Source organism: Phasianus colchicus, chromosome 21 (genome assembly GCF_987193195.1).
Source record: "Phasianus colchicus chromosome 21, bPhaCol1.hap1.1, whole genome shotgun sequence".
Classification (NCBI taxonomy): domain Eukaryota; kingdom Metazoa; phylum Chordata; class Aves; order Galliformes; family Phasianidae; genus Phasianus; species Phasianus colchicus.
In genome coordinates, this window is record NC_143456.1 from 6,241,777 (window position 1) to 6,260,037 (window position 18,261).

The window sequence follows — 18,261 nt, forward strand, 5'->3', positions numbered from 1 at the left end:
TAAAAATACAATTACGACTTGGAGCCAGGCAGTTCTAATATAATTCATCTCAAAGAGTCTCCATTTTGCCTGCTGCACCCAAATCATTTATAAAACATTAGCATCTCCTATGCTGACATTTCATTCTTATATTATAGGAGTTACACACAGACTTAAAAAAAAAAAAAATTAATAAAGTGCTTCTCCTCTTCATTCTCCCACTGAGAGCTTTGATTTCCAGAGTATGAAGCAAAATAACTAACATAACAACATTCTCCACTTCTAAGGGACAGTACCAGACTCATTCAGTTGCTATTGGTTATAGAGAGTAGGGCGTGAGGGAGCTATTTCGGATCACGGATTATTTGTTCTGGCTGCATTGGACATCCCTTTAGTGGAGGTTTAGAGCCCTGTAGAAGGAGAAGTTTGGATAGGAGCTGGAACTGAGAGAGATCAATGGAGCAAACCCTCCCTTCCTCTTCCCTGAATCCCTCCTGCTGTTTCCAAGGACCTCTTTTTCCATTTGGTGCATCTCAACCTTTGGTTTTGGAGCTTCCCTGGGCATCTCCAGACCCCTCCAGGGGACCAGGTGCTGTGTAATTGCCCCCTCCCCGCCCAGAACCAGTTTGGGGTCCCAGGGAGGGTGGTGTGGGCTCAGCCACACAGCATCTGCCCCAAAGAACAATATGCAGGCCCAGGGACTGCATGCTGGGAGTGTGCCCCCTGAGCTGGGATACCATCACGAAATGAAGAGCAGCCAGTTCTCATCCAAGATCACTTTTATTTCCCTTGTTGCATTAACCTCAGTGTGTTTTTATCTCCAATATCCACGCTGACAGGGAACTGACACCGACTGCAGAACTGGGGCAGCACCGTGGGCTGCACTGCGTGCTGCTGCCAGCTGTGCTGGGCCCCGACGCAGAGCGGACCGGCGAGCACATCTGGACCAGTGAGTGCATAAAGCCCAGTGAGCGCATCCCACCCCAGCATCATACTGAGGCTTATTTAGGGCCAAGGGGAACGTGCAGTCTGCTCCTCATTCCTCAGCTGGCCATTACCTCTTCCTGCAGCTGTCTGGGGCTATTCTCTTTCCCACCGTGGACCAGAAGCACTGGGCACAGTGCTACTGACAGGTCCCGTGCATACTGCACTTCTCACTTCTCCAACTCCCCATGCCAAAACCTGTTCCTATTAAGAAAAAAAAAAAAAAAACCCAAACCGAACTGCTCCTGATACTGTCAGGGCCACCTGCATCCCACAGACCTGCTGCCTGAGTGAAAACCTTAGTCCAGCTATAAAGGTCCTCACGTAACCAATGTGGCTGGAAGCCTTCAGCCCCTACATCCCCATGGCATCGGGACCGGACACTGCTAAGCCGCCTCTCTCTGCCCTCACTCAGAAATTAGGACATAAGGGTGAGCTCTGGCTCTCTGCCTATGGTCTTTGTTGCGTTGCGTACAGCCCCCTCCCACCCCTCCCAAAGTTTAGTGCTCTAAATTGCTAAGAACATTGGTCCCCCGCGCGCACCGAGGCTGCCGGATGGCTTTCAGCATTTGTAGGCACTGCTGCCGATTGTGGTCTTGAGAAAAGGATATACTGTTCTCCTATAAATTCAACAATACAATCCTTAGTTCTGAAGATATAGTTTCCATATAGTTTATAAACATTATAAGACATACATATGGATAATTGAGGAGAGGGGAGGGCCTGTGCATTTGTCGGATTTGTTTGTCGGATGTGTGAACGCGGTTACAAAAAATGCACCTCCTCGCAGGTACTTCATTTCCTTAGGTTCATTTTTTGTGTGTGTGTGTGTTTTTGTTTCGCTTTGTTTTGTTTGAATTATTCCACCTCTAACCAGTCTTTCCTTTGGTAGTTGGCTACTCCAAGCCCAGCAGGCAAGCCTTGTTCTGCTGTAGTGCCTGAGATATTCAGGGTTTTGAGATTGTCTTCTAAGAGATTTCCAGCCAACGTTGGCCTGTGGGGTTGGAGCCAAAAGGGCTAAAACGTGGGAGAACCAATGTCCTTATTACAATGAGTAGAAGTGTCCACACACTCACTTTCAGAGAAACAGTGTAGGCTTAATTGGTGATCGTTTTTACAGCAATTATGTTCCTTTCGGTCATCGGCAGGGTCGCTCAACGGGAATTTGCAATTTTCCATTTTGTCCGGCCGTCGTCGCTGGCGGTCCCCACGATCCGGTTGGGTAAGGTTGGCTTTGTCTCATGGTGCAGGGCTCGGCTGTTGGCCGCAATGTGTGCTAACACCTTTCCATCCGCCCGCCCGCCGCAGTCCGCGCCCGCAGACTTCTCCACGTACAAAAAAAGAAGAAGAAAAGAAACTCTGGTCCTTCGTAGACGGGTCGCAGTGCAGATCCGCTCCACCGTGGCCAAGCTCAGCGCGTGATGGCCACCAAGACCAGCACAAAGACCAGGCGCGAGGCCACCAGTCCTGCACAGCCACCCGCCGCCTGCTGCACCCCACTGGGCGCACGGATGGGCGTCCGCCGGGTGCACTTCCCTTTGCGTTTCGGGAGCCCGGTGGGCATGACGCCGAAGCTGAATTTGTGCTGATAGTCAGGCACGTAGTCGGGAAACTCGTGCCCGCTTTTGCGCGGCCCCAGCGATCCCGGCTTAAGGGTTCGGTTGCGATTTTTGTGGCTGGTGCAGTTCTTGGCAGGGCGGCGAGGTCCCGGCCGGGCTGCAGGATGGCTGCTGTGCAAACCCTTCTCGCCACCCTTCTCCTTAGAGGAGTGGTGGGGATGGTGGGCTTTGGAGGCTCCTCTGTCCGCAGCTGAGAAAGTTTTGATCTGGTGGAGCGACTCCGAGCCCGAACAGTTCCTAAAATCTTCCGCCCTCAGCACTTTGAGGTCCTTGCCGTGCATCCTCTCAGGGGATTCACAGATGACGTTGGAGCTGGAGCCCCGGAAACGGTGCAGCCATTCCCAGAGCGAGCGGGCCTTGCAGTCGCAGCTCCAGGGGTTTCCGTTCAGCCTGAGGAACTCGAGGGCCCCCAGGTGGGCCAGGCAGTCCCCCTGCAGCTCCGAGAGGCTGTTGTTGAACAGGAACAGGGTGGTCAGTCGCCGGAGGTCGTGGAACGCCCGCCTGTGAATCCACTGCAGCTGATTCTGATGGATGAGGAGCCTGTCCAGGTTTATTAAGCCCCGGAATGTGTTCTGGTGGAGGCTCCAAAGCTTGTTTCCATGGAGAAAAAGATGGCTGAGGTTCACCAAGTCAACAAAAATGTCGTCCTGGAGGAACTCAATGTGGTTGTCTTGCAGGTAAAGGTATTGTAGGTTGTGGAGGCCACCAAAAATCCCACTGGGAAGGGAGCTGAGCCCACACTTGTACAGGTACAAGGCATGGAGTTTCACCAGCCCTTGGAAAGTGTTGGCTGCCAAAGCCCTCAGGTAGCGGTTATCCCCCAGATCCAGCTCTTCCAGGTTGACAAACCCCTCGAAGGTGTTGGGGTCGATGAAGGTGATGTTGTTGGAGTAGATCCAGAGGGTGACCATGGAGGGGCTGAAGTGGCCCCGCAGCAGTAGGGTGATCTGGTTGTTCTGCAGGAAGATCCGCTCGCTGTCCTCGGGGATGCCCTCAGGGATGGTGACGAAGTTGTGGGCCTGGCAGCTGACGGTCATGGGTGAAGGGTAGCAGACACAGTCGGTGGGGCAGCTGGCAGCCCCAGGCACCTTCAGCCCCAGCAACACCAACAGCAGCTCCGCGAGGGCCCCTGTTTGGAGAGAGGGGAGAGTGGTGTCAGGCCAGCCTTGGGGACACAGAGCCCATGTGAATTACCTGTGTGCAACAGTTTGAATATGATCTATGGGGTGTTGTCCACCTCCTCGTGCTGAATTCGCCTCCAGGTGAATCACCCCAAAATACATCTGTGCCATGCAACCACACAGCACATCCCAGCACAGCCCAAGGGTTGGGGCAATACAAGGTAGGTGTACGGGCTGGGAAAAGAACTCACTGAGAGCAATAAGGAGAAAGACTTGGGGGTTCTGATGGATGAGAAGCTTGACATGACCCAGCAGTGTGTGTGTGCTAGGTCAGCTGCATCCTGGGTGCATCAACAGAGAGATGGCATCAGGGTGGGGGAAGGGATTGACCCACTCTGCTATGCCCTCGTGAGGCCCCATCTGGAGTAGTGCGTCCAGGTCTGGAGCTCCCAACACAAAAAGGATGTGGAGCTGTTGGAACGGGTCCAGATGAGGACCATGAGGATGCTCAGCAGGCTGCAGCTCCTCAACTACAAAGACACCCTCGGGGTGCTTCAAGGCCACTTTGGATGGAACCCTGAGCAACCTGATCTGCTGGGTACAACCAGCCCACAGCAAGGGTTGGAACTGGATGGGCTTTAAGATCTCTTCTAACCCAACCATTCTACAATTCCATGAATTCTGGAGGAGCTGGCTGCTTTCCACACTGTTCCTACGCCCATGCCCTGCTAGCACCAGCACATTCCCCTGCAAACGAGTGATTTACAGAAACACGTTTTCGGCACTTGGTGGGACGGACTGAGCTGAACGCCCAGTTTGGAAGCTGGTGCTCAGACGTATTTTAAATGGACGTCCTATGGCAATGCTACAGCCTGCCTGTGGCCAGGGCTTTCTGGCTGCGAGCAGGGAAGCGAGCAGGCAGCAATCATCCCTCCTCGGCTCAGCGCCCAGCGCCAGCCTCGCCGCCCAGCTCCCGTCGCTCTCCCACTCCTCACACCATGCCTGCTTTCAGGCGATTCCTTCTGCGTGGAGTGGCTTTTCAGACTCATTGCACCAGGCTGTCATTTCTCATTCAGATTTCCTCCCGGATCTGCTTTCCCTCTTACACACAAAATTTGCTCATGTCTAATGAATTCTGCCTCTGGACTTCACGGGAGAAAGGAGTAAAATGAGAGCAGTGTACAGCTGCCAGTGCCATCCTACCCCAGAGTCCTCGTGCCGCGATTTGCTTGTAATAATCTGAAAAACAAGAGTGGAAGTGGAGTTCACCTCTAATTACTCCATGTCGTTACCACAAGACAGGCTGTGGTGCTGGACCCCTTGGGCTTTTACAGTCCTTCTTTTCAAGCGCCTACAGCTGAATACGAGTGGGAGGCAAAAAAAAAAAAAAAAAAAAAAAAAATCCTCACTGATTTCTTATTAATGTTGTTTGAAATATAACTCTGTGGTTCGCATCGCCTTCTGCCGGGGATGGAGATCTATTACTGGGGAGCTAATAGCAGGTGACCTGTCCATCTGGACCCACTCTTTCAAGGCAAAGTTGTTGTGTTTTTAGATAAACTGGTTATTCGGGCTCTCATAAATTAGCAGGGAGAGGCAGCCACCTCTGACTGTACTGCTCTACTTTTTCCAAAGAATAGCATTGCTAGCCAAACTGTTGGGCCAAGCCTCTGCTGGGATGAGGATAGAAATGGGGATAGAAATACGGATGGGGATTTGGGATTTCTACAGGCTCTACCCTGCAGGAGTGAAGGCTGCAGGGAGGGATGGCTCATTCCTGCACTGCTGCCAGCAAAGGGCTGTAGTCAGGAGTGCTTCATTCGCAACAACTCCTACGGCTGTGTAGGAAAGGGAATGTTCTCCAAGTCGCCACCGTGCACTTGCCATGGGGCAAGGGGCCATGATTCAGGCAAGACTGCTCCTGGGCTGCCCTGTATTTCCAGCCAAGCACCTCTCTGGTGCTTGTCTCAGGGATATCCTGATTACAGTTGCAGATAGGTGCAGAACTGCTTTCTGCTCCTCTTGTTCCTTTTTAACCCACAGATATGCATTGCCGAGGTGGGACAGATCCATGTTCCCAGCTCCACCCGAGTCACACTGAGCCACAAAGAGTGGTGTAGCTCTTATATTTATTAGTAAAATCCTGCCAAGCACAAGCACAGTGACAATCTCCCACATGCGGAGTCTGTTATTGCAAATACCAAATCACAAGGGTTTGAATCAATAAACCATCTCCCAGCTATGAGCAGCAGGTTGGAAGATTACATATTGCTTCCCAATGCTGGTTTTATGCGCTGTTCCGTGACACGATAGTTGCCAGGCTAACAGGATTACTGGTGGGAGGAGGAGCTGGGCAGGGCTTGCGTAGCATCCCGAATTTCACGTCTAGGAGGTGATGGCAGAGGCTCAGCGGTGGATGGGATGTATGGGGAGCATGGAGATGCATTGTTGAAAGGGAGAATGGAGCTTCACGGTCCCTGATGGCTCTGCAGGTGAAGGGCAGGAGGAGCTGAGCCCGTCTCTTTAATTAGAGTTGTGAGTTAATGGCGGAAGTGCCAATGAAAGAGGTTGATTCCTTTGGGATGAGTGTTGCCGGTGCTTCTCCTCTTCCAGAAGAAATGATGGTAGGAGCGAAGGCCAGGATTTCTTCCAACCTACAGACTGCAGTTTGGAGGCAAAGAGAATGTGGAAACGAAAAGGAAGGACGCTCAGAAGAAGCGATAACATGGTGAGCAGGACTTGGAAAGAGGAATCCTCCTCAGAGGATGTGCTCAGGGCGTGTGGTCCCATCAGGGATGAGCCCACAGCCCACAAACCTGCAAACTGCACATTGCTCCAGGATGTCCAGGTTTGGTTACTATTTTGATATGGGGATGAGACCCCTTGAACCAACAAACAGAGCAGCCTCAATGCTGCTGGACCAGCAGTGTGATGGCTAAGGCAGCTGGGGCCAGCTGGGTCCCTGGCTGCCATCAGTGGGACTGTCCCTCCCAGGATGCTACCCCTGAGCTCCCCCAGTGTCTGATCTCAGCCAACATGTCAAGCTCGCTCTTGCCAGTGCAAACCTTTTGACTGCATCTTGTAAAGGCTGTGCAGCAGATGGAGGGTCACGGGCGTGCGTGGCAGTGCTCACCAGGGAGGGAGAGCTTCAAAAAGTAAAAATCCGATGGAAAGCTGCCAGTGAAGTGAGCAGAACCAAAGCTTTGTCGACACGGATCAAACCAACGCGGCTGTGTTTGTCTGCCGGCGTTCTCCCACCACCGTGCTGTGTCACCCGGCTCCGCTGTCCTTCTGCAGCCTCCCAGCTCAGGTTTTAGTGATGGGAATGAATTCATCGGGCTGTCCAAATCATTTCCCATGCAGCATCTCTCTAATTGGGCATTAATTAGGCATTAGTTAATGAATGCTCGAAATAATTTATCTTTGGATGTGTCCAGTTTGCAGTCTTACTTTTAACAGCATTATACCCGTTATTAGATTAACATCGTTATAAATGTTCCCCATTACCTGCTTGTTTCCATTGTCTTAGCCTTATTACTGAGAGTGAAAATCACTCCTCCTGAATGCATTATTGATGAGTAAGGACTTTCTATATGCAGCGCGGGATTAATTGTTATACAGCATAATGCATTTAGCATGAAGCCTTCATTTGTGCAAGAGCTGAAACGGCCAGAAGAATGCAGACACCCAGAGACAGCGAGTTCATCCAGACACAGCTACGCTCCAGTGCAGCAGCAGAGATGCTGGTACCCAACATTCCAGCATTTTAACACTTTGCTGAAGGAGCAGTGCCACTTATTTCCATCAGAAATCCCCAGCTTGGAGCTGGGAGCTAGGACTGGCCCTGGTGGGTCACCTCCAGCCCCACATTTCACCTCTCTGCTATGTGGGTCACAGCTGCTGCTCCCCCAGCAGGATCTGCTCTTTGGGATGGAGCTCTCTCAAATCTCTCCTAAACCGCCATCTGCCTGGGGAGCCCAATCTTAGCTCATGTCTCCACGCAACTTGTCCGACTGCTCGCTCCGTCCATTACCGGTTCTGCTCAGGCTGTTAGATTTATAAGCTCTTTAGAGCAAAGCCCTCATCTTCTGGCTGCTGATTTATGGGTCTTTACTGCCATAAAACACTATGTATAGCTACTACATAATATAAATAATAATACTTAACCAGAGCAAGCTACAAGTGGGGACAAAGCATCTGCCTTCTGTTCGCACTCTGTGTTATCAAAGAGGCAGAAGCTCACTCATCACTCACTCCTCTGAAGCCAAATTCGCACCTTGTGTAGCACCACCCGTAGACAGAGAGATCTTCCTGCCCCATTTGCACCCACACCTTTCAAAGATGCTTTCTAAGTTGTCATTGGGCCACGACAATACAACTGTGACCCGAGGGGAAAATACACTTCGAAACTTCCATCCTCCTCCTACCTAATAGCAGCCACTTTCATGGGCTACGTCCTTCCATGAGGACAAACAGCATTCCGAGGAGCCACTGCCATCACCAGCTCACCTCAGCCACCCCCTGCATTGGACAAACTATAGTAGGATGGATCTGGGAAGGACTCTCATTGGATAAGCCAACCATCACACGGTTCTTTGCCTCACACTTCTTACTCCCTTTTGTGACGGCAGGAATTGCCATCATCCACCCAACCTTTCTCCATGAATCAGGCTCAAACAGCGCTCTTGGTATTGTATGCAACTGCGACAAAATTCCCTCCCACTACTTCAGGAATGAACTTTCTCACCATGACAAATTGTTTGGGGGGAAAAAGGAGCCTCAAATGTTCATAATTCCACGCACCAGCTGAAGGACAATGAAAGGCAATGCCTGAGCACAGACCGCCACGGGGCGCGAGCTGAGAGTGCAGTTCAGATCTGGGACAGTTCGACACAGCAGTGTCAGACTTGTGGTTGAGAGCTGCCTATTTTTTTCCTTTTTTTTTTCTTTTTTTTTTTTCTTTTGCAATAAACAAACCGTCCCTGACTGTGACAAAGATCAAATTCCCCTGGCGAGCAGCAGTTTCCTTCCAGCCTCTGTGCAAAGCACTCCATTGGCATCCTCACTGCCTTTGCTCCCTCCAGCATCGGCATGCGGTAGAACTGCCTTTCAGCCAGAGAACAACAACCACCCATCCACTTCCCTCATTTTTTTTATTATTATTATTATTTTTTTTTTGCAAACGGTGTCATAAATAACTGACAGATCCCAGCTGTTTGGAGTTATGGTTTCTGATGGAGTGACAGCTGCTCCCAATCCCCCAGCCATCACCCCAGCAGTTCTGGAACATTTCAGCAACATAAAAATCATTGGAGATAATTTCGGTTTTGCATAATTTGGTTAGGCAAGCTGTGATTTAATGGCAATTATGACCTCGGAGGCAGAAGCTGAGCTCGGAGGCTACCGGCATCACACAACTATAGCTGAGGTGCAGCACTGGGGATGTTCCAGGGAGAAGGCACTGCAAGGAGAAATCCTTCCCCCGCAGCTGGGAGCCCCATCTCTCTGCCAGCAAGTGTTCCCAGGTGGAGATGTACACAAGGGAATTCAAAGGGAATATTGATAGGGAAGGCCTGAGAAAGGGGCTGCTGCCAGATGTGCTGAGAGGCATCTTTTAAAGAAAATTCAGGATAGGGCTTTAGTCTGGGCATGCTGTTGTCCCTAAAAACCTTCTGCAGCATCAGTGCCACTTGTGCTAATGGCATAGACCTCTGTTCACCTCCCCGACCCCTCTTTGAATTATAGGATCATTAAGGTTGGAAAAGATTTCCAAGACCAACAAGTCCAACCCCAACCCATCCCCACCATGCCCATTAAGCCATGTTGGTGGCAGAAGTGGCTATGCCCTCTGAGTGCAGCAGCTCTCCATTCTACTGAGGTTCCTCTTGCCCTGTTCCTTCCCATCCTAGTGCTTTTTAGGCACTCTGGAATCTCATGGTTTGAATCACAGAATCATAGAATCAGTAAGGTTGGAAAAGACCACCAGGATCATCAAGTCCAAGCTTCAACCCATCCCCACCATACCAACTCAAAGAATCATTACAATTGGAAAAGACCTCTAAGATCACCAAGTCCAACCCCAACCCATCCCCACCATGCCCACTATGTCCCTCAGTGCCACATCTACTCTTATCAACAGCAGTGGCCTTTGTCTGGAGTTGGTGAGGTTACTGCTGCCTGCTATGCTGCTGCCAACCAGCCTGGAGCTCGCTGTGAGCCAAAGCTTGGTGCAGAGCTGGGGTCAATGGAACCCCAACATGAAGTCCTTTAGGACACTGCAGGTTTATTTCACTTTTGCTGACCCAATATCTGGAGCTATTTCCCTTCCACCACCAAAGTCGAGGCCAAGGTCACCTGGAAGTTTCTGGATCGTGATCATTAACTCCTATTGCAGTTTGAAACCAGACCATAAATTTCATAGTGTAATAATGTAAAAATCAATAACTCTGTTTGAAACAATAGCTTTGTCTTCCATTTCAGCCGGGGCTGATCCCTCCCCACGGACCACGTCCCTCTGAATCACGCAGACAGAGGGATGGACGCGGGTGGCGGGGCGGCTGCTGGCCCGCCAGGTGTGCGGCCCCTGGGCTCTGCAGATTCAATTAGTCCATTTAGCCATTTATTCCTCTCTCACAGTTAAACTCGAGGATGATTTAAAAGGAAAAAAAAAAAACACACACACAAAAATCAACCAACGGGTTGCCAAGAAGAGAGCCTTTTATGCTTCGTCTCTTTGACATCCTGTCCGACATGGTGTCCCTTAGGCTTTCCATGCCTGCAGAAAGCCAGGACCAGCCAGAGATGCTCTGTTCCCTCTGCTCATCCACCACAAGCACGGAGCTGAGCCAAAGCTCTCGGCAAGGGGCGGCTCAAGCTCAAAAATCTCAACGTCCGCTCATTTCTAGCTCTGGCTTTCTGGGCGAGGGAGGTCTGGCTTCGTTTTCTTCCTTATTTTCCGTTGTTTGCTGTAGCACCAACTCGAAATATACATCGAGAGGCAGGATTGTCTTTCACGTGTTGGTGGATGTGTGATCCTCAAAAACAAATTAGCACCGATTCACTTCTATATAGAGTACAGCCATCAGGGAATCGCTCCTGAATTCACAACGAAGGAAAGCAATAATGCTTCCAGCACGCTAATCCTCTCCGAGAGCAGCCCCTGAACTCTTTCCCTGTGCTGGAGGCACCGCTGGAAATTACAATTGTACTGCAAAAATAATAAATAAATACAGAAACTGGCAGGGTTTCTGCTGGTCCAGAGGATTTGTACCCTAATGTGGAAGTCCCTGTTTAATTAGCACTCCTCTCCATGGCTCCATCTCCTCCCCGCTCTGCTCAAGCTGAAGAAAAGAAGCCAACGGTGAGAGCGGCTGTGGGATTGGAAAGTCGGATATAGAAACTTGTTTAATTTAAATGCTCATTTCAGGACTGATCTATGCAGAAGCAGAGGGAATGTAGAGCATGTTTCCGCATGTAATCTACTCTACTTAACCCCACTTTGCTGTATTCCTCCCGCTGCAGCAATGCCCTCCAAGCACAAGGCTCAGGGCTGCGGTCCCATGCCTCGTCCCATCACACACAAAGGTCCCACCGTGTCACTTAGACCACCCTGAGGCTGATGCATGGCAGGGAAGAAGCATCCGTTGGCTTGCAGATGGGTGATGGAGTCATCAAGTCTTGCTATGTTGATAGAAGAAGCTGATGATGCTTCTGCTTCTCTGGGCCAGAACAGCGTGCCCAAGGAGATCACAGAATCGTTGAGTTGGAAGGAACCTTTAAAAGTCACCTAGTCCAACTCCTCTGCAATGAGCAGGGACATCTACAGCTAGAGATGTGCCTAGTCCACCAAGCATGGCTCTTGCAGCATTTTCAGTAGATGGCATCACCAAGGGCATGGCATGGCATGGCCACTCAGTCAACCAAGTGTGGTTATTGTGGGATTTTTGGTGTGCTTGCATCACCAAGGGGATGCACCCCAACCATCAAGCATGATTATTTGGAGATTTTCAGTAGGATGGCATGACCAAGGGGGTTCATCCAATCAACCATGCATGGTTATTGTGAGATTTTTGGCGTGCCAGCATGGTGGGGGCTTTTCCAGCTCAACCCATGGCCACGCCAGCAGCCAAGTGCAAGGAGGTGAACTGGCCGAGGACAGGGAGCTCCTTAGGTCCTTGAGAAGGGACTCCTAATTACGATTGTCCCCAAGGAGAGAGAAATAGAGGATGACTTAAGCTTAGTGGATTGTCTGAGGCTCTCAGGGGATCATCAGATGCTTCTACTCCCTTTTTGTCCCGAGGTGACAAGTTTTCCTTCCCATTCACAGAAATGCAAAATAGCTCATTCACAGGCGTAATAAGGACGGCATCCTTTGTAAAAGAACGGCTACCAAGATCTCGGCGGCACTTGACAGCGAAACAACGGCAGATGAAATGACAAAAACCACCCAAGATTAGCACAAGCCAGATCAGTATCAGATGCTGAACAAGCTAATGCGCAGAGAAAGCAGATTCACCCGCTCCTTCCCTTTGCCAGCAGCTGGCTCGGACCTGCGAAGGGTTTATTTAGGACTGGAAACGCAGCCAGAAGAAAGCAAGCGGGAGACCCAGGAGGAAAGCGACAGCTGCCCCGGCTCTGGGTGCTCGCTCTGCTGCCTGCTCCCTGTGCACAGAGCGAAGCTTTGGGGCAGATATCCAAATAGGCGGATGGCGGCACGAAGCCAGCAGCCCTTCTGCGGGGTGCCAACACAGCTTGTAGGGAGAGCATCGCTTCGACAAAGGCACGATCCCACCGACGTCCCGACCTCAGCCGCGTCCTGTGCCACCGAGCTTCGGCGAGCCAATTACGCGCCGTGCCGCAGACGCTGCCTTTCATCCCTTTCTCAGCCTTTCCCACTTACTGCATGTCCTTGCGTTTTGTGGAGAGGAGGGCAAATTGGAGCCGGCGCTGCGCCTTCTTCCCCTTTCAGCAGCACATCATTCCGCCGGCAGCAGGGGGGAAAGAGGCTGGCAGGCGGGCATCAAAGCACTCCTCTCTGTCACATTTTCTTCCCATAAAAATAAAGCGATGGCGTCATTCGGAGCTGGACAGCCTCAGGTCGCTCCCTCCCAGTCCCAATGGGGGCACAGCACCATTTCCCAGGCCTCTGGTCTCCACTTGGGGTGGGTGTGTGACACTGAGCCATCCCCATGGGATGAGCAGAGCTGTATGAGACTTCTGCTTCACGCTCAACTTTTTTTTTTTTTTTTTTTTGCCGGCAGAAAGCTCGTGAAAAGCTCGGTGATAAAAGCTAAGGAGTGTAAATGGCCCCACTGTGCCCCTATCCATTGCCAGAGCTGGATCCTGTCCTCGTCCTTCCCTCAAAGTCACCAAAATCCCCTGAATGTGAATGGGAACCGCTGGATCCAGTGATTTCGCACTGACTTAGAACCACATTGAAAAACTAAAGGTGATGTTTTAGCTTCCCCCATGCCTGGAAGCATCCATCAGTGCCTAACAGGACCCCATTGTGGCTGTGGGGGTACGCACACCCTGCATGTGACTCCAGTCCCTTCCCTTCAAGCTAATCAGAGCCTGTTCCTCTGTAAGCCATTATAAATCCCGTTACGATCCCTTCCTTGCTAGGTAATAATGGTTACTGCGAGACGTATGGAGACTCGGGATTGGCACAAAGCCATCCATGGCAGTGCGTCCCCGTGAGCAATAGGGCATCAGAGCCCCCGCAATCCATTTCCTCCAAGAGGAGGGGGTTGTATTAGGGATGTAATGAAAGAAATTGTAGCATCATCCGAAGAAGGAAGCGGTGGGGAGGGGTGAACATGTGTGCTGGCATTATTGTGCTGGTGATGCCGGAGCCTCTCCAGGAACAGCTGTTCCTGAAGCAGGCAGCTATAACTTGCAGCAGCAATACTGGTGGGGAGGAATATCGCTGACTGGGGACACAGGGATGCAGCCACGTGGTGGGAACGTGTGCCCGGAGAAGCAGATGGGGTGGATGGGGATGCTGGGTGTGGATGGGGATGCTGGGACTCAGCGATGCCCATTTTTTGGAGGTGCTAAGTCAGCAGAAGAAGCAGATGCAGAGATATGGGGTGGCATTGCATGGAGAATGGCATGACCACTCACAGTGGTTGGAAGGATTTGAATGCAACCCTGATCTCCGTGTGATGAGCAAACATCCCTTCCTCCCCTCCCAGCTTGCCAGCATCCTGCTGGGACACCACGCAGAGCGGTCTGGGGGGATTCAGCCTTTGGGAAATCAGCGCCGCTCACTGCTGCTCCGCTGCTCTTTTCCTAAAACACACAGCCCTGTCCCAAAGGAGACCCTGGGGATGGCTCTGGGGCTGCAGCCACGTCAGTGCTGTGGTTGTGTCTGGGAATTCGACGCCAAACCAGCAGCAGCCCCATCCTGGCCATCCCCAGCCCTGCAGGGAAGGAGGCAGGCAGCAAGTGGCATCTATTAAATGAGAGGAATGCTTTACCCTCAGCCTCCTCCCGTCGTGTTGCTTAAATGCACGTTTTGCAAAAGTTAAAACAAATTGTGAGCAGCAGAAATAATCTCACGCTCCTTGAAAAAGGGAAGATCTTGGCACAAGGATAAAGGAAGGCAATGAGATGCTCATTAAAACTGAGGGGCTCTGGATCCCCATCCAAGTGGCCACGTCTCCTCTGGAGGCTCCCAGAGGCTTTGAAACGGTTGTCAGGCTCTGCCTTTCATCCTACCCCATTCCAGCTAAATTCAGGGCCCAGTCATTTCTGCTGGAAATGGGGAAGAGGGAGCAACTCCATTCTGACTTTTCACTCCCCATCTGATTGCTGGTGATACAATTTACTCCTATGACAGCATCTGCTGCTTTCACGTTTTTTTTTTTTTTTTTTTTTTTTGCACAACTCGTCTTTGTTAGTCCCATTTTGGAGCCTTTCATCATTTGAGGTGCAACATAAAAGGTGTTTAACCCCCCCACCCTGCTTGGAAGGCAGTGGGGGAGCATGGAAGTCCCCGAACCCAGCCTTGCTAGGACATCCCTGTGTGCCACAGCCCCGATATTTCAGAGCAATTCTATAGAATTAAATGATTTCCATGTGCACAGAGACCTTGCATCTTCATGATGTTTGAGTGGGATTGTGCAGCACCTTTGTGCCACCACACCAAGCTCTTCCCTCCTGCCCTTTCTCCATGCCTTCCTGATCAGTCAAACATTCCTTTCAATAGAAAATGAATCCCTTTTCCTTGCTGCTGTTCCATCTCAGGCTGCTGCACTCCACTCCCTTTGCTTTGAATTGGTTGGGCTGAATCCACACCCCACATTTTCTGCCCTATGAGCACACTGGGGTCTCTTCACCCCATTCTTACTATTGCACCACGGCCCTGGGGAGAGGTTGGCACTCCCAGCCCTGTGCATTGATGAGCATCCCCCTGTCTGGTATCGCATCCCCCTGTCTGGTATTGCATCCCCCTGTCTGGTTTCAGGGAGCACTGGCCCTCCCTCCCTCCCCGCTTTGATTCCCCAGCGATATTTTTCACTCCAGTAAGTGCTGAGCTCCCATTTGCCTCATTCTGGTGCAGTTACAAAGAAATTGCTGCAAAATTTCCTCATGCTGTCACGCTCCCAGAGAGGGCACAGAGCAGCCGCACCCCCCCCCCCCAGTGCCGTGCGGGTGTCTGAGCCTCCCCCCTCACACACGTTGCTCCTCTCCTTCCATCCCCTCCCTTCCCAACGCTCATCCCTCAGCTCCCAGGGAAGCGATCAGGACTGGAAAGGCTGCTGCCTCGTATTGGAATAACCTTTCAGGTTTCATTTAGCACCTCTCTCTTCCCACAGAACCTTCTCATTGTGAGCCCTTTACTTCTGGCTCATTGCCACCTCCTGCATCCCGGCAGCTGAGAGGGTCCTCTGCACCCCATCACTGCATCCCCACCAAAATCAAAGGGTAGAGCAACAAGGAGTGACACTGGCTGAAACAACACCAAATCTCTCTTCACCCCAATGGTTGCCCCAAGAGCTTTGGGGTAGAAACTGTGAATCCCCAACGACTGGGATTCTCTGCTTCCCATCATTGCATCCCCACCCGAATCAATGAGCCATGGCACCAACTGTAACACCAAATCCCTTCTCATCTGCCATGAGCTTTAGGCTGGAAACACTGAATTCCTGCTTTAGAGAAAGAGCAGACACTGACAGGAACAAAACCCCCAGGCAGGATTTGGGCATCGTCTGGGCACCCCAGTACAAATCAGTGCATTGCAAGCTGGGGAGAAAGAGAAATCCCAGTAGCTATCCGAGCGCACTGCCTGCTTGCTCCTTATTGAATTAAGGCGCTCGGGTTCACCATCTAAGCCTCACGCCACGCACACCGCAGCCAGGAGGGAAGCGGATTGCAGCCCCATAATTCAATCAAGGGCACAGCTGATGTCGCGGGCGGCGAGAGGAGCTGTCGCTATCAGTGGTGAGCCTTCGGCCACCTGTGCCGTCGGGTAGAGATGGAGACAGCTTCATAGGATTGGGAATGAGTGTTCCAATGCCTTGGGAAATGGTTATGTAGCTCTGTTATGGCGTTAGGATGCAATGGGATTTGAGTGTAGGTTTTGGTGGAAAGGGGCTGAAAAAGGAGAAGGGGAAAAGGAAGGGGAAGGAAGGCAAGAATAAGGAGAAGAGAAGGAGAAGGAGAAGGAGAAGGAGAAGGAGAAGGAGAAGGAGAAGGAGAAGGAGAAGGAGAAGGAGAAGGAGAAGGAGAAGGAGAAGGAGAAGGAGAAAGAGAAGGAGAAGGAGAAGGAGAAGGAGAAGGAGAAGGAGAAGGAGAAAGAATCATAGAATCACTCAGGTTAAACAACACCTCTAAGATATCATGTCCAACCCCAACCCACCCTCACCTTGCCCTCTGACCATGTCCCTCTGTGCCACATTTCCACAGTTCTGCAATGCCTCCAAGGATGAGGACTCCTCCCTTCCCTGGGCAGCTGTGTGACTGCATCACCACTCTTTGGAGTAGAAATTGTTCCCAATATCCAACCTGAACCTCCTCTTGTGCAACTTAAGGCCATTACCTCTCATCCTACTTCAACCTTGCTACAACCTCCTTTCAAGGAGAGGGGAAGAGAAAGGAGAAGGCAAAGGGAGTGAGGAAGGGGAAAGGGAAGGGGCAGGATGCTTCCAGTCCTGCACTGCTGGAGAGGGAGCAGGAGCCCCACAATATCCCAACCCCTTGTCTTTGGCACACAGACAAAAGAGGCCAAGAAGCTGCAGTATCAGAAGAATCCAAGGTGTTTTTATGTAAGCCCAAGAAGTGCGAGAAGCAAGGAAGGAGGAGCTGAAGTGCCGTTTCCCAACTGACATTGTGAACCAGCAAGCGTGACTAAAACTTGGGGAGGGTTTGCATAATGGGGAGGCACTTTTCTGCTCTGCCAAGGTGTTCAGGTACCATGGTGATGAGCGCAACATAAAAACTTTGACAGACACTCAGAGAGATAAGTGCGGAGGTACACAATCAATCGAGAAAGAAGAGAAGAGAAATGGGAAGGCTCTTGCTTTACGTGAAAGCATCTACAAGGTCAACAATTAAACATGTGTGAGGTTTGGGCTTGGGAAGGGAAGATGGCTTAGGATATGGCCTGAGCCCAGGATCTGGCAGTGGTTGGAGGCAACAGAACTGCGTTGGCTTCTTCCTGGCAGCAAATGTAACAGGGATGAAAAGGAAAGGCTGCAATGCAATAGAGTTGCTGGGTGCTTTGTATGTGTGGAGGTGGGCTTTCTGCTCTTGTGGATTTGCAGCATCCAGGGGCTTTGGTCCTTCCCATGATCCCAGCCCTGAAAGTGCCCAAGTCCCACTGTGGGTTTCTGAGAAAGAAAGAGCTGCTGATTCCTTGAGAAATGAGGAGGCAAAATCCAATTGTGTGCTGTAGTGCATCTGCGGCTGCCATTAACCTGTCTGTGTACTTCTGTGGCTGTCCATTTCTCTCCGCTGACAGCCAGGACTGCCCGGAGCATGCTCTGCCCGGGCCATAAAGGGATTTGTTTCTCCATGCTGCAGTGGCACAGCACAGAAACGCTGAACTGTGCCACAGACGTTTCCCTGATGCAATGCTTCCAATGCAACACCAAATTCATCGTCCACCCCATGAGCTGGAGAGACATGGTGCAGCTGAGTGCTCTGAAAAGCATCAACAAAACCCAAACTCATGGCTGGAAAAAATCACGTAGGAGGCTCATGTAGGCATTGTAGAAGCAGGGGACTGAAGAAGAGTGTGGATTGTTGGCATGCAGCTCATGGTAATGCAGCCATTGATGTTGGGACATGGTGGAAACACAGCATCCAGAGCATACCTGAGAGCTGGAAGCATCCCCATGGTCCACCCCAAAGGATCAAAGACAGATGGTGCTGCAGCACAAGGGAGGAAGGGAGAGGGATAAATGGGGAGAAGGGGGGAGATGCACAGCCGGCCTTGTTGTCTCCCTGCATTCCAGCTTCATTTGCAGATTTATTAAATCGAGAGCCAATTTCGACATCATTTCTTTCAAGCAGCTCCACCTCGCAGGTGTGTGGAATTTATTTGAGATAAA

The 18,261-nt window shown here is 51.1% G+C and overlaps 1 protein-coding gene across 1 annotated transcript in view; it reads right to left on the reverse strand.

Annotated features, from left to right (window-relative positions):
• Positions 1–310: 310 nt before the first annotated feature.
• Positions 311–18,261, reverse strand: part of RTN4RL1 (reticulon 4 receptor like 1) — a 29,002-nt gene continuing 11,051 nt past the window's right edge. The window contains exon 2 of the mRNA XM_090122366.1: positions 311–3,711. Within this exon, the coding sequence (XP_089978492.1) occupies positions 2,375–3,711 (1,337 nt within the window). The 3' untranslated portion in view covers positions 311–2,374. The remainder of the gene's footprint in view (positions 3,712–18,261) is intronic.